Genomic DNA, 17,606 nt, shown 5'->3' on the forward strand with positions numbered 1-17,606 from the left:
TAAGTATGTAATACAATGTTAGGGGAGAGACATATAACACTAACAGTTTCAATCTCATTGAGTTTATAATCTACTAAGGAACTGAAGATAAGTGCTAAAAGAACACAAGGTAAAACCTGTGATGAGATTTAGGAGCAGCACAACGAAGTAGGAATTAGTGAAACTGAACCAGCGTCAAGACTGAAAGGCAGGTCAGAAAAGACTGACACCAAAGTAGGTTTTTTGTTCTGTTTTGTTTGTTTTTTTCTGTTTTTTGGTTTTTTTTTAAAAACATGGATTCTCCAAAGATAGGTAGAAAACGTCCTGTTTTGGCGTCATTAGTCTACTTCAGCCCCTCTCTCACTGATTACAACTAAAAGACTTATGACAAAACACAAATGGCAACTGCCTGCAGACTCTGAAAAGTAAATAAAGAATTGAGGTAGGGAGTCAAAACTTAGAAACCTGCAAGGGGATGAATTTCCTGGCTTTTTTTTCTTGTGGTTTGTCCTGAGGAGACCCCAGTTGGGAATTGTCGGGTGGCATGGGTAGCTAAAACTCGAATAAAAATCCCATGTTTCTGTGCTGAAAGGAAAGAACTGTTAGCCCAGAACTCTATTTTCAGTGAAAATATTTTCGGGAATCAAAGTGAAATAAAGACATTCTCATATGAAGGAATGCCAGCTGACCTGCTCTAAAATAAATGCTTGGCGGGCTGGGCGCGGTGGCCCACGCCTGTAATCCCAGCACTTTGGGAGACCGAGGCGGGCGGATCACGAGGTTAGGAGTTCGAGACCAGCCTGGACCAACATGGTGAAAACCCGTCTCTACTAAATACAAAAATTAGCCGGGCATGGTGGCGCGCGCCTGTAAATCCCAGCTACTCAGGAGGCTGCGGCAGAAGAATCGCTTGAACTCAAGAGGCAGAAGTTGCAGTGAGCCAAGATCCCATCATTGCACTCCAGCCTGGGCGACAGAGCGAGACTCTGTCTCAAAAAAAAAAAAAAAGTTAAGAAAGAAAGAAAAAAGAAATGCTTGGAGGGGCATGGTGGCTCATACTTGTAATCCCAGCACTTTGGGAGGCCAAGGCAGGCAGATCACTTGAGGTCAGGAGTTCAAGACCAGCCTGGCCGACAGGGTGAAACCTCGTCTCTACCAAAAAGCGCCACAGCACTCCAGCCCGAGCGACATAGGCTCTGTCTCAAAAAAGAAAAAACAAAACAAAACAAAACAAAAAAGCGGGGGTGCAGGTCGGGGGAAGACTTAATGACTGAATGAGTAAGTCTGGAGAGATGGGTTGCAAGGAATGATGAGACTCAGTTTTGTAGTCTGGGAGCCTAAGTGGATGAAAGTTGGAAGAATCAGGTGGAAAAGAACATTTCCAATGGACGGCAAAGAAAAGCATATAACATTTTGAGGCTGTGGTCTGCTTTGTTAAAGAGCAAAAGGAAACAATTCCTCAAATCGATGCCACGCTCCACTTCTTTACAACGATGGAATTATTTCAGGAATTGGAATTATTTCAGGAATTGTGTTTGAAACCACAGCTTTGGATCCCGATTTCTTTCTTGAGCTACTGTTACACTGTTTATATATGGCCACTAATTCGATGACTGAGCTTGGGCAAATTGTTAATTATTTTCTATGACTTAATCTTTCTATCTGTACAACGGGGATAACGTGGAATTTGGGGTGTTATGAGGGTTAACTGAGATAATATACGTGATAACTTACAGAATGACGTTCAACAAATACTTGTGGAGTGAAAGATGAGCAACTCATCGACAGATCTCAGGGATTTCAGAAAGCTGTATAAGGACCAGATCTTCAGGCTCCCTCCCCTCCCCAGGAGACCGGGGAGCCGGCGCGAGGAGCTACGGTGCAATTCTTGGCCCATTTTCCTCAGAGTGGTTTGGCGCATTTTTACCTCTTGATTCTCTGGTCCCAGGCTGCAGCTTCAGCTCGCTCCGCCATGGGGCGCAAGTCCGGCAGCCTCTGTGGGCTCAGCTAAGTATGATGCCTAGGCTAGAGAGCCACGTCCGGTCTCTTAGGCAACCATATCAACTTCCGGCTTGAGGCGCGATCCCTGTTGGCGAGAGGCCACATTTCCGCCACGTGACCCGCGCATGCGCCTGCTTGCTGGAGGGCTAGCGTCCGTTGATCCGAACACCTGCTGAGTTCGGAAGTTCGCTTTCTCTGCCCCGGCTCGGGGCGGTCCGCTGGGAGGTGGCGCCCGGAGGGACAGCCGTGCCTCGGGGCGGGGCCGGTGCTCGTCTCGGAGCTCCAGAGGTTCCGCTGAGAAGCACGGCGGCAGCAAGAAGACTTCTCCGGAGCCGCCGAGCTGGAGTTGGAAGTGGAGCTCCGTGGGGCCGGGCCCCAGGCTGCGGGGCAGCGGCTCCTGCAGGCGGAGGCCCGGGCGGAGAATGAGCCGGAGCCGGAGGTGGTGGTGGTCTCCCGGCAGAGCGGTGCCACCGGGAGCATGCTGCGATGGTTCACCACCTTGATGCTGTTTGCTTCCTTCCTGGGGCTGGTGAGAGCCGGTTCTGCAACCCTCCCAGGCCGGGACCTTCGAGTCTCGCCTTCGCCACTTGAAAACTGACCTTAGGCGTGTTACCTAATCTGTCTGGACTTCAGTTTCATTATCTGGAAATTGGGCACAATTCTAATCTTGGAGGGTTATTGTCAAGTGCAAAATAGATTTTCTGAATACGTTTTTCAGCTCCAGCAAGGCTTTTTTTTTTTTTTTTGACGGAGTCTTGCTTTGTTGCCCAGGCTGGAGTGCAGTGGCGCAATCTCGGCTCACTGCAACCTCCGCCTCCCGGTTCAAGCTATTCTTCTGCGTCAGCCTTCCGAGTAGCTGGGATTACAGGCGCCTGCTACTAAGCCCAGCTAATTTTTGTATTTTTAGTAGAGACAGGGTTTCGCCATATTGGCCAGGCTGGTTTCGAACTCCTGACCTCAAGTGATCCTCCCGCCTCTGCCTCCCAAAGTACTGGTATTACAGGCGTGAGCCACTGCGCCCGGCCCAGCAAGCCTTCATATGGCTCCTTGGTGGAATGGGAAGGTTGCAAGAAGGGTTGCCCAGGTCTTTGGCCGCTGCTCTGCGCACCCACCCACTCAACCCCCAAATTATTACACAGAAAAACTACTTTTCTGGAATTTCTTCCTGGGAGTCTAACCAAATTCAGCCAACCGCTTAATTTTGCAGATAAGGAACTAGGCCCGGAGGGGAAAGTGACTTTCTGGATCACACAGCTGGTTAAGTGATAGAGCCAGAAATACGTGTCTTACTCTGCCCACAGTCCTATTTGTTAATAAAACCAACCTTGAGATTCTTAAATGTTTTTCTTGGAGCAAAGGGCAAGCCTAGAAGCGCCTTTTGCCAAATGCCTGGGCCACCGCTCAATTCACTTTTCGGAAACCTCCTTATCACTTGATAATTATGATCCTGGGGGAGTTGAGAGGATGAGTCCTCCCAAGAGTCTTTTGTGGTCACTTACCATCTCAGGGACTCTGAGCTACAATTGTTTCTTAGAGTATTTTGATTGGGGGCGGTGGGGAGGGGTGAAGAAAGAAATCACTTCGGACTTTTGGTGAGTTGTCACTGACTGTCAGGTCCTGTTGTGAATCCTTTGAAAACATTAATTTGATTAGATTCTGTGCTCAGGCTTCTCTCGAAGTACTAGGTGCTTGCTGTGCACCTGGGCCCACGTTGGTCCTTAGTCTTGGACTGTTATGGGTTGGGCAGGGGCGCACCCCATGCATTTAGAGCAGAGCAGGGCAATTAGAATCAGTTATTCTGGAAATGTAGACTGATTGGAAACATTTTTTTCTCTAAGTGTCCAGTGAATTTCCTCTGAAAGTCAACTGTAATCCTTAGTTCTTGCTGACCCTGCATTGTCTTTGAGTGAAGTTTTATTGTTAGAGTCATTCTATATTTGGGCGTGTAATATTTTCTAAGCAACCTCTACTGACTAATTCTGATGGCTTGGAAGAAAAGTGTGAATTTTGAAACATTTAAATTGTTTATCTCCTGTATGTTTTATATGTGTAGTTCAGGGGAAGAACCCCATGTGCATCCAGAAGTATTGCTGTTTAACAACATAAAAAACAGGAATCATATTTTGATGTCTTGATCAATGTTTTGATGTTTTCCAGTGGCTCAGTCAGAACTCAACTATAGTCTCAATCTCAGGGCTTAAGCGATCCTTCCATCTCAGCCTCCCTAGTAGCTGGGACTACAGGCATGTGGCACCACGCCTGACTGATTTTTTTATTTTTATTTTTGTAGAGATGGTTGCTTAGGTTGCTCTCAAAATCCTGAGCTCAAGCAATCCTACCACTTCTCCCTCCCAAATTGCTGGGATTACAGGCGTAAGCAACCACGCCTGACTTAATTTAATTAATTATGATTTTTTTTTTTTTTCGAGACAAGAGTCTTGCTCTGTTGCCCAGGCTGGAGTGCAGTGCTGCAGTCTCGGCTCACTGCAACCTCTGCCTCCCATGTTCAAGCGATTCTCCTGCGTCAGCCTCCCAAGTCGCTGGGACTACAGGTACCCACCACCATGCCCAGCTAATTTTTTGTATTTTTAGTAGAGATGGGGTTTCACTGTGTTAGCCACGCTGGTCTCAAACTCCTGACCTAGTGATCCGCCTGCCTCGGCCTCCCAAAATGCTGAGATTACAGGCATGAGCCACCGTGCCCAACCAATTTAAATTTTTAACACCCAAATTCTTATTTGTGCATGTAGTGTATTTCAAAATATACGAAACCATTTCAAGAATAGTTTTAATGCATTTTATTAATGCAGAGTAGTATTTTAAAGGTATTGTTCAGAAAGGAAACAGGATTGCAACAAAAAAAATTGTTTTAAAAATTGAGAGGTGTCAAAACTTAAAAAAAAAAAAAGAGAGTTTTAGTCAAAACTGAAAAAACAGTAGTCTAATTCCCTATATCACATTTTAAATCCCAGACCCTCCACCCCTTTTTTTATAGTGGAAGAAACTACCACATAGTCAGACATTATTTTAATAAGTAAAAACTTTTGTCTTTTTAAATTTTAGGGATTGAGTGTTGCTATCGTGGGACCCACGTTTCAAGATTTGGCAACAAACGTGAACCGAAATATCAGTAGCCTGTCTTTCATTTTTGTGGGTCGTGCCTTTGGATATTTGAGTGGCTCTGTGATTGGTGGATTGCTTGTTGATGTCATGAATTACTTTTTACTTTTGGGTAAGTAAATGCTAATTTTAGCTTCTTTATGACTGTCGGGGAATTTACAAGTTGTCCTTGAAAATATGAAAATACTAGCATGCAGAATGGTTGGCAACTGAAATGGGTAGTGTTTAGGTGTTCTCAATGGCAGTTGAGTTTCCCTGGTACCTGCTTTCACCTTGACAGAGGGAATCTGTGCTGCGGCCCTCTGGAAATTTCGATTAGCTCTAGAATGTGTTAGCAATCCTTAGCCTTCCCAACCACTGTAATTTAGATACCACTCCTGGATCACACACTGATTGTCCAAAAAACTCTGCTTATCAGGGTTTAGCGCAGATTTCCTGGGGTCACCGCAGATTAGAATGAGCTCCTTGAACCTGCCCAGGCTACACGCTGGATTGGGAATGAAGAGGGAAGGGGGGTTGGGTGGACTGATGTAGGCTATGTTTTTGTCCCTGCTGCCCCATGTTGTCGTTGGACAACCCCAGAGTGCTCTGTCTCACCCTGGAATTAGATGGCAAAGCTTTTTTTTTTTTTTCGAGACAGGGTCTCCTCTTCCTCTGTTGCCCAGGCTGAAGTGCAGTGGTGCGATCTCTGCTCACTGCAACCTCCACCTCCTGGGCTCAAGCAATTCTCCCATCTCAGCCTCCCAGTTAACTGGGACCACAGGTGCATGCCACCATGCCTGGCTAGTTTTTGTATTTTTAGTAGAGCCAGGGTTTCACCTTGTTGCCCAGGTTGGTCTGGAACTCCTGAGCTCAAATTATCAGCCTCCCAAAGTGTTGGGATTACAGGTGTGAGCCACCACACCTGGCCTGGCAAAGCTTTTAACATATACCTTTTTTGAATAAATTGGAATATTTAGAGAAAATTTAGGTTAATATGATAAAATTCTTTGGAAGCAAGAATAATAATTTGTTATTGTAATTAATAAATAATCCCTCTTATTTCCAAAGTGGGTTGAAAGAACATATTTCTTGTATTTTCCTCTCTACTTCCCAAACTAATTTATTTAGTAAATTTTACTACAAACTACTGTAGTAATTGCATTTTATTTTTGTCTTTTTAATATTTTTCCTCATGTCTAAAAATTCCTGATAGTTTCTTAAATGTGAGTCATTTCAATTAATTTTGGCTTCTCTCTTTTGGTATAAAACTTGGCCTTATGGTATAATTTACAGTTTGATTACTAGCAATGCTAGAAACGTATTTGTGTTATAATTATTTAGATTTCATAATCCATAAAGATTATAAAAGATTCAAATGAAATAACCACTTTTAGAAGCAAAAACTCTGATCTACTCATTACCTAATTTAAATTTGACCTGATTTTGCATGTTTGGACATTTATGATGTTGACTTGATCCATGACTGCATGGATATTATTTTTTATAGCTGACTTTTTACCTTCCCAGGAATCTCAATGTTGGCTACCACAGTTGGTCTTTATCTTGTTCCTTTTTGCAAGACAGCAGTGTTACTCACTGTCATGATGTGTGTCTTTGGTACTTCAATTGGCATTCTGGATACAGGTTAGTGAGCTCTTACAACGTCATCTCTGGGAGTAGGGACTTTCTGCTAGAAGTACAGCAGATGATATTCAGCTATCACTTGCAGTGCCCCCTAAAATGACACATACCTACTGAGTTGGTCATGAGTCACTCAGAATGAATCACCCTTCTAGCAGCTCTTCTTACCAATTAAGGGGACTGTTTCTGAGCAGCCAACTCTGAAATGAACTTAAAGAATTTTGTTCTATGAGCGATAGTTGATTTACAGTGCCCAAACAGGGAAGGGCCCCTATGTGGGTAATTACAGTGCAGGTGAATAGGCTTTCATCTTGGGTAGAACTTTATCATGCTAGTATGGGAGGAATTGGTGGTTTAATAGGTTAAACCAAGTTTGGAACCGTTATTTGGCTGTGAAAGTATAGAAGCAGCAATCCAACTGGACATGTACCCTGACTTCCAAGCCAAGAGAGATCTATGGTGTGGACTAGGCTCTTTTTCTTTTGTGTCCCCAAAGTTCCTGTCCTCCTGCAGTAGATTCTTTTCCCTATCGTCATGTCTTTTAAAACCTACTAAATAACTGCCAGGTGGTTCACGCCTGTAATCCTAGCACTTTGGGAGGCTGTGGTGGGCAGATCACCTGAGGTCAGGAGTTCAAGACCAGCCTGACCAACATGGAGAAACCACATCTCTACTAAAAATACAAAATTAGCCAGGCGTGGTGGTGCGTGCCTGTAATCCCAGCTACTCGGGAGGCTGAGGCCAGAGAATTGCTTGAACCCAAGAGATGGAGGTTGTGGAGAGCCAAGATCATGCCATTGCACTCCAGCCTGGGTCTGAAAACAAACAAACAAACAAAAAACCTACTAAATAACATAGGTGACATTTGTTTACTCCCTAAAACCAGCTTTCTATCCCTCCCTTCCCTGCTCTCCTGTTACGTGATCTGTTGGGGAAATATTTTGTTTTACTTCAGGCTTAATGTGGTTATGAAATTATAGGGTAAAATTATTTATTTATCTGAAAATATCTGTTAAAAAAAAGAAGATAGCCCAAGATGTGCTGCTTCTTGCCTTTCTCCTTCTAGATATTTAGATAGTATAAAGTCAGATGCTAAACGGTATCCTTGTTTCCTCTAATGGGCACACTAGAATCTTGGCGTATTCAGGTTCCTGGACGTGCGTTTTGCATCTGTTACATACGTAAGTAATTTTCCTCAAGTGGCTCCCAAGAGCAAGTACAGAAAGCTTTGGTAATCTGGCTACTAGCTGATGAGAAAATTTTGCCTTTTAAATGTATATTTAAAATATTAATAAATATGTGAGTATTTCTTCCCCAGTCTGATGTTAGAACTTTATTATAAAAAGCCTCTAGCTAATGTGCTTGGCTGTAGGAGGTAGTAGTCTACTAGACTGTAGAATTCGATTTGTGAGTATGTGATGTTATAATGCCTAGAGTTGTCCGATGGTAGTGGGTTAGAGTTCCTTACTCAGAATTGATTTAGTTGCAGTGTTTGATAATTAGAATATTATATGCTTGTACTGTGTAAAATAGACTCACTCCTTTCTGATAAGTGAACTTTTTTTTTTTAAGATAAGTTACTGTGTCTAACTTACATAGTTTTTTCCGTCTTTCATTGACAGGTGGTAACGTCCTTATCTTGGCTCTTTGGGGGGACAAAGGAGCCCCACATATGCAGGCCTTACACTTCTCTTTTGCCGTGGGTGCCTTTTTGGCTCCACTGCTAGCGAAACTGGCATTGGGTCCGACAGCGTCTGCTGAAAACTGCACGGAGTCTGACTTTCATCATCCTGCACTCAACCGATCGTCTGAGGCGGACTCAGAAGCTCTGTTTGGAGTACCTAATGATACGAATTTACTGTGGGCTTATGCTGTTATTGGTACTTACATGTTCTTAGTTTCTGTCATTTTGTTTGGTCTGTTTTTCAAGAATAGCTCAAAGCAGGAAAAAACAAGAGCATCTGCTCAGACATCTCGAAGAGCAAAATATCACAACGCCCTTCTTTGTCTCCTTTTTCTGTTCTTCTTTTTTTATGTTGGAGCCGAGGTAACATATGGCTCTTATGTTTTCTCATTTGCAACCACCCATGCTGGCATGAAAGAAAGTGAAGCCGCTGGGTTGAACTCCATCTTCTGGGGGACATTTGCAGTCTGCAGGGGCCTGGCAATCTTTTTTGCTACCTGTTTACAGCCTGGAACCATGATTGTGTTGAGCAACATTGGCAGCCTGACTTCATCTTTATTTCTGGTGCTTTTTGACAAGAAGCCAGTTTGTCTCTGGATAGCAACTGCAGTGTATGGGGCTTCAATGGCAACCACATTTCCCAGTGGTATTTCTTGGATTGAGCAGTACACGACCATCCATGGGAAATCTGCAGCGTTTTTTGTAGTTGGTGCTGCCCTGGGAGAAATGGCTATTCCTGCAGTCATTGGAATTCTTCAAGGAAAATACCCTGATTTGCCTGTAGTTCTGTATACCTCTTTGGGAGCATCAATAGCCACTGGTGTTTTATTTCCTGTGCTATATAAATTAGCCACTTCACCTCTTGATCACCAGCAAAAAGAAAACAGAAAGAGTGAGGACCAGAAAGCTTTGCTTTCTAGCTCTGGGCTAAATGAATATGAGGAAGAGAATGAAGAGGAGGATGCAGAAAAATGGAATGAAATGGATTTTGAAATGATTGAAACGGATGATACAATGAGGCATTCTATAATAGAGACATCTAGAAGTAGTTTGACGGAGCCCACAGCTGAAATCTATAACCAATATCCATCAAATGCACTGGTGTTTGAGTCCTCTCCTGTTAATACTGGCAGTTCCATATGAAGCACTTGCCAGAAACCAGGACAAAAGGGACTAACACTTAGAGAAGATGGATTACTCACTGACATCTTTGAATAATTGCCACTTCTAAGGAGGTCATTCAGAGCAGAGCATTAGCAGATTTTCACCATGCTTTGGGGATTAAAATTTTTAGGTCCAAATTGTAGCAAATGCTAAAAAGTTTTGAAATGTTCTGTAATTCCCAGAGTCTTCCATAAGTAACCGAATGGTCTCATACACATGCAATAGGATCTTGTTATAAGGCTAGTATTTCACGTGTGACTGATCAGGAAGTATTTTATGGTCTCCACCCCTCAGAGCACGCAAAGAAGGCATTTGTTTTTGAGAAGGTGGGTATTGTTTTCATAGAATGAGACCATGTAGGAGTTGAATTGATTGGTTGAACAAATTATCAGGTATCAATATTTTTCCAGGAAAGTTGAGAATAGTTTCATAAAAGAGAAATGGAGACTTATTAATTGCTTTACCTTATCTGTAGGGTTGGATCAAAGAATGCTAATGACTCGTTTGATTTCTCATTTCAATGAAGAGAACACAGAGCAGGGCCCAAGGGGCCGGGCTTCAAGCCTGGACTCCTAGCCCTGCACTCTGTCATTTAACATAGGCCTTGTTTATCTGGCCTCCTGATCTGTGATTCTAGAAATGAAAATGAGATGATTTCCAAATTGGGAATCCGTAAGTTTTAAAGTTTGTGCAAAATGTCTGCTAGAAATTAGTACAAGTGACAGCGCATTCTTCATTTCAAATGAAAAGTGAAACCAAAATGATAAATAGCTTTAAGAATGTGCTAATGATAAATGATTACATGTCAGTTTAATGTACTTAATGTTTAATAACTTATTTGGATAATTACCTGAAGAATATATTTTTTAGTACTGCATTTCATTGACTCTAAGTTGCGCTTTTTGCCCCCATACTGTTAACATCTCTGAAATCAGGACATGTCTTGAAAGTAATCATTTAACATTGTGACAAAGTTTAATTGACAGTTTTTTCCCATATGTATATATAAAATAATGTGTTTTACAATCAGTGGCTTAGATTCAGTGAAATACAGTTATTTCATTCAATTATGGAGATGATACTATCTTTACAGACATTTTAAAAAGAAGTTATTTTTATATGCTAATATTCTCTGTTCAAATGGGATTTAGAGACACTGTGTTCTAATTTTAAGAGCTGTTTCAGTGTTACTAGATTAGTAGTAGGGCTGTCGATGGGGTCTTTCGAGGTCCTTTGCCTACCTTAGGAACAGAGGCTGGGTCTGAGCCTTGCTCAAGATTAGCTCTTCACCAGGTCTGGGTGGTAATCATATCACAGTTACTGTAAACCGCTCTGCAAGTGTAATTTACAGTGAGGCACAGCCTTTTCCAATGATTGGAATACTTGTGTCACCCATCCAGGCTTTCTCTTTCCTGAGTCTGAAGTACCTGGGAAACCAATTAGAAGGTGACTTGGTGACCTAGAAGTCAAGGATCAGAAAGGGTACTTCATATGTATATGGCAGAATTGGTGCAGGTGATCCTTTGAAAAATGACTAGAATTGATGCAATTTTGTTTACTTCCTCCAATTTTATGCTGAATAACTTCTCATTTCTACCTGATTGGAGTAGGCTTGCTTTCTCTTACTTAATTTCTATAAATTTGCCGTTGTTTTGTCTTAAGTAAAATACAGCGTCTTTCTTGACCATGGCCCATTCACCTTATATGCCTGCTACAGTCTTGGTTCATGTCATGACCTAACAGCTTTGGAGAGGGCGGTGACGTTAATGGTAAAAACCCTCTTGCTCTTTTTATTTTTATTTATTTATTGGGGGTGGGGGACGGTGTCTCACTCACTCTGTCGCTTAGGCTGGAGGCAATCGCGTGATCTCAGAGCTCACTGCAACTTCTGCCTCCCTGGTTCAAGTGATTCTTCTGCCTCAGCCTCCTGAGTAGCTGGGATTACAGGCGTGCGCCACCATGCCCAGCTAATTTTTGTATTTTTAGTAGAGGGGGGTTTCACATGTTACCCAGGCTGATCTCAAACTCCTGATCTCAAGTGATCCGCCCACCTCAGCCTCCCAAAGTGTTGAGATTGCAGGCATGAGCCACTGTGCCCGGCCCTTTTGCTCTTTGTATGGTGTACTTTTCCCTTAGAACTTGGAAATTACTTCTGCTTCACTTACTGCTTTTTCTCAGGTTGTTGGAATCTAGGCAGTAGCAGTTACTTGGCAGCTAGGAGGCTTGCTAGAATAGGAATTCCACCTTCTGCATTTACTGTTACAGGGTAGAAGATGCAGCTCAGGAAGAGAAGGATGATAAGAACATGGCAGAAAATCTCAAAATCCACACTGGAAAATTCACTATGGTTCCACAAACCAAAATGTGAATGGTCCTATGAGATCATAGGCGTTGTTAAAGTTCCATATTGGAAGGAAAAGACTTAGTGCAATTCTAAGAGTTAGCGTTCAGTTCTTAGGTGTCTGCTGATACCTAAGTAATTAATACCCAAGTGTTCTATTGCTGGGTAACACATTACCACAAATTGAACACCTTAAAACAACAGACATTTACCATCTCACGGGGGCTGCTTCCGTACAGGACCTTACTCTTGTAGACTGAGGTCCGTGTTTCTTGCTGACTCTCAGCTGGACACCGCTCAACTTCGGGAGGCCTCCCACAGTTCTTGTCATGTGGCCCTCTCACAGATGCCTCTCGCAACATGGCAGTTTCTTCAAAGCAAGCAGGAGAATCTCTAAATGAGTCTTGTATGACGTTATGTCATTATGGGAATAACATCCCATCACCTTTGCCGTATTCTAGTGTCTAGAAGCAAGGTAATGAGTTCCACCCAAACTCAAGGGTAGAGGCTAGAACACGGATGTGACTCACTGGGGGTCACCTTAGAGCGTGCCTGCCACACACAGGTACCTGCAAAATAGAGATTCTCAAAAGAGCTAAAAACTGAGCTAAGAGCAGGACATGACGGCTCACACCTGTAATCCCAGCTACTCAGTTTCTTGAGCAGCTGGGACTACAGTTGCATGCCACCTTACCTGGCTTTTTTTTTTTTTTTTTTCCAGAGACAGGGTCTCATTTTGTTGCCCAGGCTGGTTTTAAACTCCTGGCTTCAAGCAATCCTTCCGCCTCAGCCTCCCAAATGCTAGGATTACAGGTGTGAGCCACCATACCCCACCCTGTGACTATTCTTGTATATTGCTCTTATGTCTTCCTTTGCTTGGATTTTTAATTGCAGAATGTGTTTAGTAGATTCTGTAAATTTATTGCAGCTTGCCTTTGATACATTTGGTTATGATTTAGTTAACGGGTGGCCTGGAGGAATGTTTTGAAGTTAGATGACAGGGGCCGGCTTTTAGCTCAGAATAACTTTTTTTTTTTTTTTTTTTTAAAGAGTCTTGCTCTGTCGCCCAGGCTGGAGTGCAATGGCACAATCTTGGCTTACTGCAACCTCCGGCTCCTGGGTTCAAGCGCTTCTCCTGCCCTAGCCTCCCGAGTAGCTGGGATTACAGGTGTGTACCACCACGCCCAGCTAATTTTTGTATTTTTAGTGAACACGGGGTTTCACCATGTTGGTCAGGCTGGTCTTGAACTCCTGACCCCGTGATCTGCCTGCCTCGGCCTCCCAAAGTGCTGGGATCGCGGGTGTGAGCCATTGCGCCCGGTCAGCTCAGAACAACTTGTTGAGATTATATGATGCTTTTCCAATAAAAATTATTTAATTTTGATAAAATATACTTAATGGAAAATGTACCTTGTAACATTTTAAATTGTACAGTTCAGTGGCATTGAGTATATTCACATTGTTGTACAACCATCACTACCACTCATCCACAGAACATTTTTTACCTTGCAAAACTGAAACTCTGTGCCATTAAACAATAACTGCCATTCTACGCCCCCATCCCAGGCCTTGGCAACCACCATTCTACTTTGTCTGTCTATGAATTTGACTACTCAGAGTACTTCATGTAAGTGGGATCATACAGTTTTTGTCCTTTCATTACTAGCTTCTTTCACTTAACATAATGTCTTCAAAGATCATCCTTATTGTAGCATGTGTTAGAATTTCTTTTCTTTTTAAGTCTGTATGATACACCATTGTATATACATACTACATTTTGTTTATTCATCTGTCAATGGACATTTGTGTTGCTTCTACATTTTGGCTGTTGTTAATACGCTGCTGTGAACATGGGTGTACAACTTTCTCTTGGAGATCTTGTTTTCAGGTCTTTTGAGATATATACCCATAAGTGGAATTGCTGGATCTTATGGTAATTTTGTTTTTAATATTTTGTTGTGTTTGTGTTTTTGTCTTAGATTTTTTTCCTTAAGTTTTTCCAGAAGAGAGCAGCTGTAGGAAGAGAATAGAGAAACACATACTTTTAAAGTACTGTCTCAGACTTTAGGCCCATTATGATCGTGTCAGTAGGACCCATGTACCGAATAAGTGAACTCAAAGAAAGGTTGTGTCCGGCAACTACCTCAAAGTTTTGTTATCTCTGCTTGCAATTTTTGTTTAGTCATTGAACAAGTGCTTGAGGGCTTACTGCATGTGAGGCTCTGTAGACTAAGTATTAATTAACTTTCTTTTTTGTCCTTGCAGTAGCAGGTACAGCTTTGATCTCAGTTTTCTGCCAAATGAATGGTTCTGTGTTTTGTGCTCATTCATTTACAAACAGAGATCCTTCTGACCACCTTGGAACCAGAAGGTGTATGGTCAGAGAACTATAAATGGGCTGTTCTCTGCCTCTCTCACAGCAGTTCTGCCCCTCCTTGGGACCACTTGTTTTCTGCATTCCTGGCCCATCCTCTGTGTATCTCTGGTCCCTATTCCAGAGGAAACCTGTTTGACTTGAGTAGATGCCATTGCCCTTATTGGGCCTTGCCTCAGGAGTTGCTGGTTAGCCTATGAAGGGGTTCCCTTTGGGTTGATGACATTGCTCCCATCTAGAAAGTGGCTACTTCTACCCTCCTACTCCCACCACTCTGTTGATGAGCTGTTATCATCAAAAGAGAATTTCCACTGTCTGCTCTGTACCAGAGAAGTGCTAGGCTTCATAAATATTGGTAATGGATGTCTGAATGGGATGCAGGTTGGCAGGCCCTGGGATGGATGGCCTGGTTCATCTGCCTCAGAACTGGAAAAACAAAATCACACCAAACTGCAGACTTTTTTGGAAGAGCATATTAGACAAGGTTTGTGGACTGTTTGATTTTTACCAAGAAAGCTTTCTCCTAAGAGGGTAAGATTTCTACTTGAGTGAACTCTTAAGAGGAGTCCCAGTTTGCAAGAGATATTATTACAGTTCTCATCTGTAATCTGGTGTGGACCAGAAAGTTTTCCAAATCCATGCATTTCAGTTATCTAACAGATATTTACTGAGCATTTACCATGTTCAGTAACCAGGGCCCTGGGAATGTAACAGGAGAAGGCAGATAAGATCCTTGCCTTCACCAAGCTTATGTTTTTCTATTTCAAGTAAAATTTGCCATGACAAGATTCCTGTCAGCAGAAGAGCCAGTAGCTCTTACTGTACTAGGTTTTGCCCAGTTTTAGAAACGGAAAGTAGCGAAACTCTTGGCTCCTTGGTGTGTGTTTTTGTTTGTCCATTTCTAGTGCTTGTATATGTCTCGGGGGTAATTTTTGATTTAGAGTTTTGTAGAAATTACTTGGAACCATGTAGTTGAGGTGAATATAGGTAAGAAGGCTTAAGAAGCCTACAACAAAGGAGTCTGACACCAACTTTTGAGATTTATTCAGTGCAGCCAAGAGAATATATTTATGGTCAAACTAGATCTTGGATTACAGTTCCAAAGACCCTTGGGCTGACAGAGCAGGTTCTCATTTCTTAGCCCTTTCCCTTGTCACTTGCAGTGAACTCTGCCCCCAGGAGCAGAGTATCCAGTTCTGTGTCCAAGCACTCTGTGAATCTTCACCCTTGTTGAAGAAACACTCAGAGACAGAAGCATTTAGAAAAGGAAAAGTTTACCTGCAAAGAGCAAGAGAATGACTGGCTTGCCAAATAAAAAACGTAAGTATTTGAAGGAAAAAATTAAAAACCACCAAGGTTTCTGAGTTTGCATTAGACTGTTCATGGTGGAAAAACAGTAACTGCCTCACGTAATTATTATATTCACAAAGGTATGGCAAATCTTCAGACGTAGTACAGCAAAAACCAAGGATAAAATTTCTTAGGGAGTCCAGGTTTACAGGAAACATTCAAGGTTTTATTGTTTTTTAGATCAGAAACAGTTAGATTCTTATCTATCATTTTTGTTTTGTCTCAGGGTGCAAAGTCTTTCTTTTCTGTTGGTGATTGATACAGTTTGGCTGTGTCCCCACCAAAATCTCGTCCTCAATTCCCGTGTGTTGCTGGAGGGACCTGGTGGGAGGTAACTGAATCATGGGAGCAGGTCTTTCCCGTGCTGTTCCTGTGATAGAGATCTGATGGTTATTATAAGGGGGAGTTGTCCTGCACAAGCCCTCTTTTTGCCTGCTGCCATCATATAAGATGTGAATTGCTGCTCCTTGCCTTCCGCCATGGTTGTGAGGCCTCCCCAGCCATGTGGAACTGTAAGTCCAATAAACCTCTTTTGTAAATTACCTAGTCTCAGGTCTGTCTTTATCAACAGTGTGAAAACACACTAACACAGTGATATAGGAAGTTCTTAGTCTTACTGAAGCAGAGGAAAGTGACATTTTGCTTCTACACCCTCCAGAATTCATAAGCTCAAGAAGGAAAGAGGACCCAAGGGAAAAACGTGATTGCAAAATGTGTTCTTGTCCTCTGCCCAAGTGATTAACCTTTACTCTAGTGGTTTTTAAACGTGGGTGCTGTTAGAATCACCTGACAGTGTTTAAAAATGGCTGATGCCCAGCATTTTAACTTAAATACCAATTTGATTGGTCTGGAGTGGATTTTGAGTATGGATATTTAAAAAAGTAACTCCTCCTCCCCAATCCCCCATAATTGTAATGTGCAGCCAGGATTGAGAACCACTGCTTTCATCAGTGCACAAAACTGGATCTTCTACTGGTCACAATGGTTTTTTTCTTAGGCTAATTTACAGATTGATTAAGTTATGCTGCTTTTGTAGATCCTTGAAATTCTGTGCACTTTCTTAAAGGAAAACTGGAGAGGAAGAGATCTCCTGTATTCTATTCCCTCCACTGCTGTTTGGTCCAATGCAGGAAATAATCAATGCTGTTGTTTGAAGTCCTTCCTAAAACAAAAGCTCAGATCTTTTGGAGCTTGCCCTTCTAGGCAGGTTTTCACCAATCAATTTTGATTTGGGGGGCTTACAGGGGTAGGAATGATCTTGTAGGTTTATTATATCTGAATTTAAGACCACTCACCTAGGCTGGGTGCGGTGGCTCATACCTGTAATCTCAGTGCTTTGGGAGGCCAAGGTGGGAGGATACCTTGAGCCCAGGAGTTCAACACTTCAGTGAGCCATGATCACACCACTGCATGAGCGAGACTCCATCTCAAACAAAAAATAGACTACTCACTGTTTACATAGCTCTGGACCATATAAAAGCTTGTTTGAATAAAATATTGATAACAATAGTGATGTTGGTTGAAGATTCATGTTTCAGTTTCACTGATTTTGAATTGATACATAATAGTTATGCATAATTATGGGTTCCCTGTGATAATTTGATACATGCATACAATGTGTAATGAGCAGATCAGGGTAGCTGGGATATCCATCACCTCAAATATTTATCATTTCTTTGTGTTGGGAACATTCCAAATCTCTAGCTATTTTGGAATATACAATAAATTAGTGTTAACTGTAGTCACCCTACTGTGCTATCAAACACTAGAACTTATTCCTTCTGTCTTAACTGTATTTATGTTTTTGCTAACCAACCTGCTGCCCTCTGCTCTGTCCCGTACCCTTCCCAGCCTCTGGTAATTACCATTCTACTGACTACCTCCATGAGATTAATTTTTTAGCTCCCATGTCTGAGTGAGAACATGCAATATTTGTCTTTCTGTTAAGTGAAATAACTCCCTTAACATAG

General features: G+C 42.3%; 1 protein-coding gene across 2 annotated transcripts; it reads left to right on the forward strand.

Annotated features, from left to right (window-relative positions):
• The first annotated feature begins 2,120 nt into the window (after nt 1–2,120).
• On the forward strand, nt 2,121–16,178 carry MFSD4B (major facilitator superfamily domain containing 4B). 2 transcript variants are annotated; one of them, XR_012433360.1, is made up of 5 exons: nt 2,121–2,509; nt 5,044–5,212; nt 6,610–6,726; nt 8,346–9,897; nt 15,450–16,178. XR_012433360.1 is itself a non-coding variant. In XM_005551600.4 (4 exons), the coding sequence occupies exons 1-4, from the start codon at nt 2,459–2,461 to the stop codon at nt 9,548–9,550; spliced, it is 1,542 nt and encodes a 513-aa protein (XP_005551657.3). In that variant the 5' UTR covers nt 2,121–2,458; the 3' UTR covers nt 9,551–16,178. The 2 variants fall into 2 exon arrangements, 1 of the variants encoding a protein (XP_005551657.3); XM_005551600.4 differs by having other exon boundaries at nt 8,346–16,178.
• The last annotated feature ends 1,428 nt before the right edge of the window (nt 16,179–17,606 follow it).

The sequence above is a fragment of the Macaca fascicularis genome, chromosome 4 (genome assembly GCF_037993035.2).
Source record: "Macaca fascicularis isolate 582-1 chromosome 4, T2T-MFA8v1.1".
NCBI lineage: Eukaryota > Metazoa > Chordata > Mammalia > Primates > Cercopithecidae > Macaca > Macaca fascicularis.

Coding starts and splice junctions, on each gene's coding strand:
- MFSD4B (XM_005551600.4), top strand. CDS start 2,459: ATGCTGCGATGGTTCACCACCTTGATGCTGTTTGCTTCCTTCCTGGGG. Junction 2,510..5,043: donor TTGCTTCCTTCCTGGGGCTG/GTGAGAGCCGGT, acceptor TTTAAATTTTAG/GGATTGAGTGTTGCTATCGT. Junction 6,727..8,345: donor AATTGGCATTCTGGATACAG/GTTAGTGAGCTC, acceptor TTTCATTGACAG/GTGGTAACGTCCTTATCTTG.